Source organism: Cyphomyrmex costatus, unplaced genomic scaffold (genome assembly GCF_001594065.2).
Source record: "Cyphomyrmex costatus isolate MS0001 unplaced genomic scaffold, Ccosl1.0 scaffold532, whole genome shotgun sequence".
Lineage (NCBI taxonomy): Eukaryota > Metazoa > Arthropoda > Insecta > Hymenoptera > Formicidae > Cyphomyrmex > Cyphomyrmex costatus.
Window position 1 is genome coordinate 70,960 of NW_017279545.1, and position 13,200 is coordinate 84,159.

At 40.0% G+C, this 13,200-nt stretch overlaps 1 protein-coding gene across 1 annotated transcript; it reads left to right on the forward strand.

Moving 5' to 3' along the window:
* Positions 1-6,146: 6,146 nt before the first annotated feature.
* On the forward strand, positions 6,147-11,372 carry LOC108778951 (uncharacterized). Its single transcript, XM_018546282.1, has one exon. The coding sequence runs from the start codon at positions 6,147-6,149 to the stop codon at positions 11,370-11,372; it is 5,226 nt and encodes a 1,741-aa protein (XP_018401784.1).
* Positions 11,373-13,200: the final 1,828 nt, after the last annotated feature.

Below are 13,200 nucleotides of genomic sequence, written 5' to 3' on the forward strand. Positions count from 1 at the left end.
GCTAGATTTGATAGATAGAGCAAGCAGCACAGCTGAATACCAGAGAAGAGTACGTCGCGTGGGAACAGCGATGCAACGAATTTATAGAATCTCTGGAAGAACAGAATCGGATCAAACGCCCGCGATTATCAATCGGTAATAGACAATCAGTGATCGCAAGTATCGCGCGGCTCGAGAGTTTGAAGGATTCAGTGCGCGGACGATTCGTGTACGTGGGTGCTGGATATGGACTCCGATGGCGTGAGATCGAAACGGCGCACAGTGGGACGGGAGACCCCCAAAACAGCCCGAAAGTCTGTCAAATCCACATTTGTTTAAATTGTCAAATGTTATATATCGATATACCATTTTCGGGGTCGCTGATTAAGAATCTGAATTCAAAATTTCAAAATTCAAAATGGCGGATTCAATATGGCGGACACAAAATCGGAAAGTGACTGAATTTGAACGAAAGTCGGTACTAAGGGGTTTTTTGGGTCGGGGATTACAAATCTGATGGTTAAATTTCAATATTCAAAATGGCGGACTCAATATGGCGGACACAAAATCAGAAAGTGACTGAATTTGAACGAAAGTCGGTACTAAGGGGTTTTTTGGGTCGGTGATTACGAATCTGAATGCCAAATTTTAATATTCAAAATGAACGATTCGATATGACGGACACAACTGCGAAAAGTAAAAAAAAAAAAAAAATTTTAAATTTTATGCAACAAAAGAATCGTAAATGGGTTTATGTGATTTAAAAATTGTATTCCTTTAATAGACAATATTTTTTGGAATGGATATATTACAAATTTTCATTAAATAAAAGGCATATGTTACAGATAAAATATTACACAAATAATTGTGCAGATAATACTTATCTAAAATTAAAATTAATTCTGAAATTTATATTATACGCTTTTATTATGACCTTCAAGCCCAAGGGGGTTGCAGGCTTTTAGAATAGGCGCAGGGTGTACAGGGTGTTTCCGATACATACACATCATTATGTCGGGTTGCCTATCTGATTATCGGCAGGGGCATGCTCATCCGCAGGAATCTGCTTATCGACATAGTAATAAGAATAAGATTAGATCGCAATTCCGGCGGGGAATAAGACAAGATAAAATGTAGTTTACATTCTGAAATAGTGTAAAATTCAATAATATAATATAAAGTATGTATTTAATAATTAAAATATATTTTCCGACGGAAATTGATACTGTAGTTCGTAAGAAGGCACTCACGCAAATAAGTCTGTATGTTCAAAGAAGAATACTCAAAAATTTAAACCTTTTTATGTAATAATGATAATATTACTATGAAAAGTAACTGATATATTATTAATTAAAAGTGCCAGTACAAAGTGAACATTCATAAATTGTATGTAACTTTCAGCCGATTTTCGAATCGTCTCTGCCTTCCGCTGCCCCCTCACCTCTCCGCGCGCGGACCAAATGTCGCACAATGCTCGAGTGACATTTGGATAGCGGTGAGGTGAGGGGGCAGCGGAAGGCAGAGACGATTCGAAATAATATTATGATCTGCGCGCGGTGAGATGAGGGGGACAGCGGAAGGCTGAGGCGATTCGAAAATCGGCCGAAAGTTGCATACAATTTATGAATGTTCATTTTGTACTGGCACCTTTAATTAATAATATATCAGTTACTTTTAATAGTAATATATCATTATTACATAAAAGGGTTTAAATTTTTGAGTATTCTTCTTTGAACAAACTTATTTGCGTGAGTGCCTTCTTACGAACTACAGTATCAATTTCCGTCGAAAAAAAAGTTTTAATTATTAAACACATACTTTATATTATATTATTGAATTTTACACTATTTCAGATTGTAAAATACATTTTATCTTGTCTTATTCCCCGCCGGAATTGCGATTTAATATTATTCTTATTACTATGTCGATAAGCAGATTCCTGCGGATGAGCATGCCCCTGCCGATAATCAGATAGGCAACCCGACATAATGATGTGTATGTATCGGAAACACCCTGTACAAGAAAAGTATAGGACGTACATAGAATTAAAGAAATAGTTAATATATGTTTGAGCCTATTACATGCTCTTGTAGATGGAGACCTGCAAAATGTGTGATTTTTTATCAAAAATTCGTCAATGGAGTTCGATTTGGGACTGAACGCTCTCTTCAAATTTAATAAATCTTATAATCTATAATTGACCGTTCAACAATATAATTGCCGTTGAACAATCTAGCCTTTGACGAATTCAAAATAACAAATTCAATACGGCGATCAAATACTTTTAAAATCTGATATCGGATTCGTAACCAGCGAACCCAGAAATAGCCAAGTATAAGTTTTAAGCAAATCCATCTAATGTGCGAATGTTTTTGGAAAAAAGGCTGCCATTTTGGTTCCGCCATTTTAAATTTTGAAAATCTGACTGAAGATTCGTAATTAGCGACTCGAAGACAATAATAATACAGATATTTGAACAATTTTCGATCTTTTCGAAACTTGTAAACGTTTTGGGCCTATACTTTCAAGAATGCGGTCCTCGCTTCGCCACGAAGGAGTTAGTAGTACATACAGTTTTTTGAAAGTTACATTCATTTTAATTTTAGCCACATGCTATTTAGCTCCAAGAAAGATATATTTAAGTTTGTATACTCTTCATATGAGTTCTAAAAATAAACATAATCAAATAAAAAAATATAATTTTGTGAAAAATATTTTTCTACAGCCTCTAAAATTAAAATTTATAAATATGTGCAAATTTGGGCATGTCTAAAATTAAGTTCACATATCACACAAAAGAATTAGACTTTGTTGGTATTAAAATTCAGGGGATCAAAAAAGATCAAATCTTTGAAAGTTTCAACTTAACCAAAAACGCAGTTTACACACGTATATTAAATTACACTTTAAATGAATTATAAAGAATATGTTTAATTTTATCGCAAAATTGTATTAGGTATAGGTGTAACTTTCAAGGAAAAATAGAAAAAAAATAAATGTATACCTTACATTATCTAGGTTGGATAAATTAGTACGAAGTTATAGTCATATTTTTTTTCATTTTTATTAGCTTTGACGCCGCATATCTCATGAGATTTACTATATAATGCTTCAATATTTTAAAGGATGTTAGTTTTAGGTGTCTAAAGTGACTTAGAATCGGTAAGATGTGTGAACGTTTAATATGAATTTTGGCACTTTTGGGGAGTTTTTCGAGTCGCTCGTCCCACTGTGCGGCGTTCGAAAGCCGTATTCTAACGGGCGCGGTGATAAACTCTAATCACATCGACCCCCGCAGATTCCTCGAAGACGCGAGTGAAATTGTGCTCGAGCGTGTACAGTGTATTATGCAGAGATATGACTCTATAAAGATAAATACAATATTTAATTGTGAATTCGTGGCGGGTGACAAACGCGCGAACAAGAGTATCGCCACCCGGAACTTTGAAATATATCGATGCACCGATCAGCGCGAGTGGTACGTGTCGCGCGTCGTCGAGCCAATCCTGGCATCGCTCGAAAAGTTTCAAGAACGTGATAGTGGATGGGCACTGTCGCGTATACTAAATTTAACAATGAACGCGAATAAACTAAATCCTCTGCGCGCGGAATGTCACATCAAACTCCCGGAGAAAATTATGCTGAAGAGAGAGGTGATTAATGTGCAATCCAAAGACAATGCTTGTTTTGCATGGTCAGTGGTCGCCGCTCTGCATTCCACCGAAAGTCATGTGGAACGGGAATCTTCGTATCCACACTACTCATCGGTACTAAATCTTACGGATATTGAGTTCCCGATGACGTTGAGTCAAATTAAAAAATTTGAAAATCTCAACAACATTTCCATCAACGTTTACGCAAGGAGGGGATCGTGCCGATATGACTCGCCGACCAAAAGAGGAGCAAGCACGTAAACCTCTTGTACGTGGAGGATGACATCGCAGGACATTTCGCGTTGATTAAAGACCTGTCACGTCTAGTAAGCTCGCAAATTAGCAAAAAGAAGAACAGGAAATACTTCTGCGATAGGTATGTATAATAATAATAATAATGATAATAATAATAATAATAATAATAATGATAATAATAACAACAGTAATACTAATAATTTTATTAAAAAATTTTTTCCAGATACCTCCACTATTTTAGCTCGAGCGCTAAATTGGAGATTCACAGTGGGGACTGTGGAAAACTCAACGATTGTGCGATAAGGCTGCCGAGCGAGGACGACAAGTGGCTTGAGTTCAAGAACCATTGCAGAAAGGAGCGCGTCCCGTTCGTAATCTACGCCGATTTGGAATGCGCATTGGAGAAAACGGCTAAAGATCCAACAATCTCCACGTATACATACCAACATCACAACGTCTTCAGTATCGGGTATTACGTGTACTGCTCGTATGACAACTCGCTGTCGGGCTATCGTTTTCACCGCGATAAAGACTGCATATCATGGATCGCGGATGAATTGAAAAATTTAGCACATAGTGTGCAATCTGTAATTTCAACCAATGTTCCCATGGATTTCACGCGAGACGACTGGGAAAAATTTAACAACGCCACGCACTGTCACGTGTGCGAGAAACCGTTCATGAAAGATGATAAGCGGGCACGCGATCACTGCCATCTCACCGGGCGATACAGAGGTCCCGCGCATTCAAATTGTAATTTAAATTATAAGAATTCGCGTTGCATACCCGTAGTCTTTCACAATGGTTACGACGCTCATTTCATTATCAAAGAAATTGCCACCGCGTACGAAGGACGGGTAGATTTATTACCGATAACTAAAGAAAAATATATATCTTTTACTAAACACGTTGATGACACTATAGATGATAAAAAAAATTGCATACAATTACGTTTCATAGATTCATATAGATTTCTCGCTTCCAGTTTAGACAAATTATCATCTTTTCTCAGCAAAGATAAGCTGCGGGTACTGCGACGCGAATTCTCTCATTTATCGGAAGAAAATTTTAATCTTTTATCTCGAAAAGGTGTCTTTCCGTACGAGTATATTGATTGCAGTGAAAAATTGAATGCCTCGCGAGTCGTTTTATAGTTCATTGACAGACGACACGGTATCTAAGAGCGATTACGCGCACGCAGTCAACGTGTGGCAGCGGTTCTCCATCCAAACGCTCGGTGAATATAGCGATCTGTATCTAAAAACGGATGTATTGTTGTTGGCCGACGTCTTTGAAAATTTCCGCGACAGTTGCGTCGCGAGTTATGGGTTCGACCCCGCATATTATTACACCTTGTCTGGCTTCACATGGGATGCCATGTTGAAGCATACAGGTGTAAAATTTGAATTGCTTACAGGCATTGACATGGTCATTGTACGCGCTATGCACGTTTTCACTTTTGTATTTTCGCTCGCTTTGCTACGCTCCCTCCTTCTGAAAGGAGCGCTACCTGCGTTCCCCTTCTCCTCAGCGTTCGCTTATCAGCGTTCGTTTCTGCGTTCGTTTGCGTTCGTTCGCTTCCGTATCTGTTCGTTCGCCACTTCCGTCTTCTTCTTCCTAGTTCGTTTTCGTCCAAGCATGCAGCAGCATGATTTTTCTTTACGCTTATTATATAGTCGTTTAAGTTTGCAATAGTTCACCATCTGTGTTCTACGATTGTCAAGCATGCACATGCATGAGTATAATAAGATTAAATAAGTATCATTATCAACTATGTTTTCGTGTTGCTTCTTGCCAACACTGGTCCTTCGAGCATTATCACACGCTGCATCAAGCATAGCAAATTAATATTCGAGCCACAAGGCTTTCATAAGAGAAAATAGCGCTACACATAGCGCATAGAGGCACAAGCCCGCACATTTGGTCCTTCGAGCCGGATACAGGATAACAAGGAATCCGTCCCAGCGATACAGAGGGTATAACCTGAAATTCATTCAAATTCTCATTCGAGCGTGCTCATAAGCCGCAAGCACAAGCATAAGTAATCTTTAGGTAAGATTGTTTCATTCACTCAAGGTAAGATAGCCATATTGCATGCGTCTTCACATTTGACCGCCATATTGGCTTTTCATTTCTCGAAACTTCGTTACACATACGTTCTCACATATACGTATATCTTCATATGCACACGCATGCGCTTCCTTTCACAATAAAGGGCATTATTCTCAATTCACTAACGATAACGTAAGAATCATAAGCATGGATTCGATATCATTGACCGAGGCCAAAACTAAACGCACAGCCGCAAAGGCTTCTCTAACCCGACACAAGTCTGCCATAGAAAGCTTTGACGCGAATCATGGATCGCGCCATGACATTATTGAACGCAAAAAAAGAATATTGGAATTATGGAATCTTTTCGACGTAGTACAATCGCGAATAGAGGTTCTTGAGAATGAAGAAGATTTATCTTCTCAAGATTTAGATCTATTAAACGCTCAACATGAGCAACACCGAGCAAGCTTCGAATCAACATACTTTAGCGTAATCTCACGCTGTGAATCCTTACTTGAGCATTTTGATCAACATAACATTAGGCTTTCTTCGGGATCTTTTAGCACGCCAGGCGCTAATTCGTCTGCCCGCAGGGAAGCGCATGTTAAGTTACCTAAAATCGAGCTTCCAGTGTTTTCAGGTTCCTACGAGGATTGGTATTCTTACCATGATATGTTTGAACAATTAATCCACAACAACCAAAATTTATCCGAGATAGAGAAATTCCATTATTTGCGATCTTCCCTCAAGGACAAGGCCGCTGAAATAATAAAGTCAATTGAAACTACCACCGACAATTATAAGGATGCCTGGAACGCTATTAAGGAACGATTTGACAACAAACGGTGGATATTACAAAGGCACATCAAGGCCATTTTCGAAATTGCTCCAGTAACGAAAGAAAATCATGCTCAGTTACGTGAATTATTAGATACAATTTTAAAACATTTGCGCGCTCTCAAAGCCATGGGAAGACCCACAGATACTTGGGACGATTTAATCGTTCATCTTATAATTTCGAAACTTGATACGGTTACTACCAAGGCTTGGGAAACAAGCATTCCTGATATGGAAATTCCCACACTAAAATCACTGACTGATTTTCTTTCAAAACGTTGCATCGCGCTTGAAGCAATTTCTAGCAAATCCTCAATCAATCAATTTGCAAAGGCAAAGAATTGTTCGGTTTCTAATCTCGCGACTTCTAATTTATCTTGTCCTAAATGTAAGGAAAATCATCCGCTTTACTATTGTGAAACGTTTCTCAAATTACCAGTAGAAAGCAGAATCGCCTTTGCAAAGAAGGTTCATTTATGTCTAAACTGTTTGAGATCTAATTCTCATCAAGCTAAAAATTGCACTTCAAGCTCTTGTCGCAAATGTAAAGGTCAACACAATACACTTTTACATTTGTCAAAGACAACAGACGCTAACGAGTCGTCTAATGCGAAAACAGCTGTGACTTCCGATACAGAAATTTCTGCGAAGCCAGTCGCAACACAATGTTTATCTACTTATCAATCTCTAGGAATTATATTATCAACAGCCATTATTCATGTATTTGACTGTAATAATCACATCCATTCGTGTCGTGTATTGTTAGACAGCGGATCACAAATGAATTTCATTACGCAGAGTCTTGCCGACAAATTGTACCTCAATAAAAGGCAAATAGAGATATCTATTTCAGGTGTAACTAATGCTAACATTCGAGCCAATCAAGCGACAGTCGTTCACATAAAATCGCGGTTCAACAATTTTAGCGAGAGGATAGAATGCGTTGTTTTGCCAAAAATTACTCAACAATTGCCTCAAAAATTCATTTCCAAACAGAATATAACTATACCAAATAATTTAAAATTGGCCGATCCTGATTTTAATGTTCCCGCTGACATTGACATGCTAATCGGCGCTGAGATATTTTGGAAGCTCATTTGCGCAGGTCAAATTAAACCTTCTAGAAATAAACCAACACTGCAGAAAACTCTCTTGGGATGGATTTTATCTGGTCCGACATCAAGTATTCCTAGTAACTCCAGTTCTTCAATCATCAGTTGTTTAGCTGTAACAGAAGACTTAAATCATGCTCTCAGTCGTTTCTGGGAATTGGATCATTCGATATCCGCTTCAACTCTTTCTCCAGAGCACCAATCTTGCGAGAATCTATTCAAGGACACTGTCAAACGCAACAGCGATGGACGCTTCGTGGTCCAGCTACCGATCATACCTAACAAGCTATCTGAACTCGGTGAATCAAGGGAAATAGCCACTCGCCGCTTCAAATGTTTAGAGAAACGCTTTGTTACCTCTCCTAAATTACATGCAGAATACAAAGAATTTATACAAGAATACATACAACTTGGTCATATGCGTGAGGTCACTCACATTACAAATAATGACAGCCAAACATATTACCTACCGCATCATGCCGTATACAAAGAAACGAGTACTTCTACCAAACTAAGAGTGGTTTTTGATGGTTCTTGCAAAACAACCACTGGAATCTCGTTAAATGATGCATTATTGGTAGGCCCCACTATACAAGATGATCTGCTTTCAATATTAATAAGATTTCGTATGTACAGATATGTCATGACTGCAGATGTGGCAAAGATGTACAGACAAGTTTTAATCGATCCGAATCAAACCTCTCTGCAACGCATTCTTTGGCGTGACTCTTCGGATCAACCCATTCAAACATTCGAGCTTCTGACCGTCACGTACGGTACAGCATCTGCTGCCTTCCTAGCCATTAGATCGCTCAGGAAATTAGCTGAGGATAACTCTGAGAAGTATCCCGTTGGATCCGGGACAGTTTTAAACGACTTTTATGTTGATGACTTGGTCACCGGCGCTGACAATTTACAAGATGCCTCCTCCATCAAGATTCAGACAAGGCAATTGCTTCTTGAAGGTGGTTTCGAGCTACGCAAATGGTTCTCTAATGTACCTGATCTTCAAGACGATCAACTTTCCAATCCTGAAAAGGAATTCGTACTATCTTCCGACAAGGAATGCGAAACAAGGACACTGGGTCTTGTGTGGAACTGCACCCATGATCACTTCCAATTTTCTAGTATCTCCTGTCTGCCACCTTTGGCTACGCCTACCAAAAGGCAAGTACTATCAAGAGTCGCTTTGGTTTTTGATCCTCTCGGACTTTTTGGACCTGCGACTGTCATTGCTAAAATCATTATTCAACAACTCTGGCTCCTCAAGATTGGCTGGGATGAAGCTCTTCCCTTGGATTCAACCACTAAATGGAAACGCTACGAGCGTGAGTTGCCAATTTTGAGAGACATGACTATTTCACGACGCGCTATCGCGCTAAGTGAACATATCAACTTAGAGCTCCATGGCTTCTCTGACGCCAGTGAACGAGCTTATGGCGCGTGCATCTATTTACGTGCCACTGATGCTCACGGAAACATTTCAATTAGATTGCTCTGCTCTAAAAACCGTGTAGCTCCACTCAAGAGTTTATCAATTCCGCGCTTGGAATTATGCGCAGCCCTCTTGTTGGCTCAGATCACCGACAAGATTTTGAAACGTATTACTCACAAATTTACATCTATTTATCTGTGGACCGACTCCACCGTAGTTTTAGCCTGGCTGCAATCATCTAGTCGTACATGGTCGACATTTGTCTCCAATCGTGTTGGCGATATCCAACAATTAACCACTATACAAGACTGGCATCATGTATCCAGTCAGGACAATCCAGCTGATCTTTTATCCAGAGGCATATCTCCGGCTGCATTGCCACATGCGCATCTTTGGTGGTCGGGGCCCGCTTGGCTGAAACTTGACAAGGGGCAATGGCCTCAATTTCCATTCACTATCAACAAACGAGATATACCTGAATACAAATCTTCTGCTATCACATCAGCTACTGCTACGCTGCCATACTTTGATATTTTCGAGCGTTTCTCAAGTTTCATGAAACTTGTTCGAATCGCAGCATACATCTTTAGATTTTTCAACAAATTAAAACAAAGAATCAAGCCTGATCAGGAGCTACAATCTGCTAACAATAAAACTCTTGTCATAACTCCTGATGAAACGGACCACGCCATCAAGATTTTGTTGAAAATAGTTCAAAGACTGCATTTTCCTAAGGAATTGGACTCGCTTTCCAGACAACAAAATCTTAACAAAAATAGCCCAATCGTACGATTAAATCCGTTTATCGATGCAGCAGGAATTCTGAGAGTAGGAGGTCGACTCAAATTATCGCATCTCCCGTACAATGCCAAATATCCAGCTCTATTGCCTGGAAATCATCCGTTTTCTCGTCTCATCATCATACACGAGCACGAGAAACACTTTCATGCAGGGCCCCACGCCACGTTATCTGCTGTTCGACAAAATTATTGGCTCATAGCTGCAAGGGACGTTGTACGACAAATTACTCGCAAATGCATTGTTTGCTTTCGAAGCTCACCTAAGATGGCATCCACGCTAATGGGGAACCTTCCCGAATCCAGGATCACAATTCCCGAGCGTCCTTTCGAAAATTGCGGAGTCGACTACGCGGGTCCTCTCTACTATAAAGAAGGCTTAAGAAAAACTTCTAAGCTATTAAAATGTTATATTGCAATATTTGTTTGCTTCGCCTCAACAGCTGTTCACATTGAACTAGCAACTGATTTATCCACTAAAGCATTTCTTAATGTTTTAAAGCGTTTTATTTCTAGACGAGGATGCCCAACTATCATTCATTCGGATAATGGCTTAAATTTCAAAGGAGCTCAAAGAGAATTAAACGAGCTAGCCGCATTGTTCAAAAATCAAGAAAGCCATCAACAGATTATTAACTACGTGTCCTCTAAAGGAATCAGATGGCGCTTCATACCCCCTAGAGCGCCCCATCATGGTGGATTATGGGAAGCTGCCGTCAAGGGAGCCAAACGTCATCTCTATCGAGTTACTAGAGAGGCGCATCTAAGATACGAGGAGCTAGAAACACTAGTCATCCAAATTGAAGCGATTCTTAATTCGCGTCCTCTCACACCCGTTTCATCTGACGTGGCCGACCTTACGCCACTTACTCCAGGTCACTTCGTAATCGGAGCACCATTGACATCGTACCCTGAACCATCATTGGAAAGAATCCCGGCTACTAGGCTCTCTCGTTGGCAACGGGTGGAGCAAATACGTCAACACTTTTGGCAAAGATGGTCAAAGGAATATCTGCATTATTGCCAGCAGCGAAATAAGTGGACAATTAAGGAAAATCCATTACATGTCGGACAGATGGTCCTTCTAAGAGAGGATTCTGCTTCGCCTCTTTCTTGGCCTCTCGCTAGAATCGTCGAATTACATCCCGGTAATGACAACATTGTTCGTACAGTCACAATTCGCACATCGTCTGGCATTTATAAGCGTCCCATTACACGATTATGCGTTCTTCCCTTTGATAGTAACTAAGCTCGTATCATTTCATTAATCTATACTATTATTTTGTACTTTTGAATTGCGTAAACATAACATTATTTTGTTGAAAGCCGAAGCTTTCAAGGGCGGCGGTTTGTACGCGCTATGCACGTTTTCACTTTTGTATTTTCGCTCGCTTTGCTACGCTCCCTCCTTCTGAAAGGAGCGCTACCTGCGTTCCCCTTCTCCTCAGCGTTCGCTTATCAGCGTTCGTTTCTGCGTTCGTTTGCGTTCGTTCGCTTCCGTATCTGTTCGTTCGCCACTTCCGTCTTCTTCTTCCTAGTTCGTTTTCGTCCAAGCATGCAGCAGCATGATTTTTCTTTACGCTTATTATATAGTCGTTTAAGTTTGCAATAGTTCACCATCTGTGTTCTACGATTGTCAAGCATGCACATGCATGAGTATAATAAGATTAAATAAGTATCATTATCAACTATGTTTTCGTGTTGCTTCTTGCCAACACTGGTCCTTCGAGCATTATCACACGCTGCATCAAGCATAGCAAATTAATATTCGAGCCACAAGGCTTTCATAAGAGAAAATAGCGCTACACATAGCGCATAGAGGCACAAGCCCGCACGGTCATGTTTGTCGAGCGCGGTATACGCGGTGGTCTGAGCCAGTGCTCAAACAGGTACGCGCGAGCCAACAACAAATACATGCCGTACGACCCATCGAAACCATCATCTTACCTAATGTACTATGACATCAACAATCTCTACGGCTGGGCAATGTGTCAACCATTGCCATACGCTGATTTTCGATGAATCGACGACGTGCAAAATTTCGACTTTTCGACCATCGCGCTAGATTCACCTACGGGCTATATTCTCGAGGTAGACTTGGAATATCCGCAACATCTCCACGACGCGCATACTGACCTACCGTTCTGTCCAACGCGAGAGAAACCGCCCAGCAAGCGCGATGAGAAGCTCCTCGCGACGTTATGCGATAAGCAGCGTTACGTGATTCATTATCGCAACCTGCAGCAGTGTACTCGTCACGGCCTCCGTATCGCAAAGATTCACCGTATACTGCAATTCACGCAATCTCCATGGCTTCGCGACTATATAGAACTAAACACAAAATTTAGAACTTTGGCAAAGAATGATTTTGAGAAAAATTTATACAAACTTATGAATAACGCGGTATTTGGTAAAACCATGGAGAAAGTGCGCGATTGCGTTGATGTAAAATTAGTAACAAAATGGGAAGGCAGATACTGTGCCGAAGCAATGATCGCGAAACCCAACTTTCACAGTCGTAGCGTTTTCTCGGAGAATCTGGCCGCGATAGAGCTGCGTAAACTCGAGGTGAAGTTCGACAAACCGATATACGTAGGTATTTGCATCCTCGATATATCTAAAACGTGTTTGTATGAATTTCACCACGAATATATGACACCGTTGTTTCGCGAAGAATGTAAAATTATGTATACCGATACTGATAGTCTCATATATCATGGAATGTGATGATGTATATGAAATTATAAAACACGACATAAATAGATTTGACACTAGCGATTACTCTATTGACAACCCGTACAGTATTCCGCTCGCGAATAAAAAAGTTCCTGGTCTTATGAAAGACGAGAACAACGGTGCCATCATGACCCCTTAATTCATTAGAACAAAAATAACGGAAATAAGTCGAATTATTATTATTATTATTATTAATTTATAAATTAAAACAATTTGCGGGACAAAGTGCGATGTATATAATCGCATAAAGAGATGCAGATAATAACGCATAAGAGGAAGAGAGAGACGGTGAGTATACATGGTAAGTATACACGGTAAGTATAGCGCGGCGGCGGCGGCGG

Bases quoted from the DNA above. Each gene is read 5' to 3' on its own strand.
- LOC108778951 (XM_018546282.1), top strand. From the start codon at position 6,147: ATGGATTCGATATCATTGACCGAGGCCAAAACTAAACGCACAGCCGCA.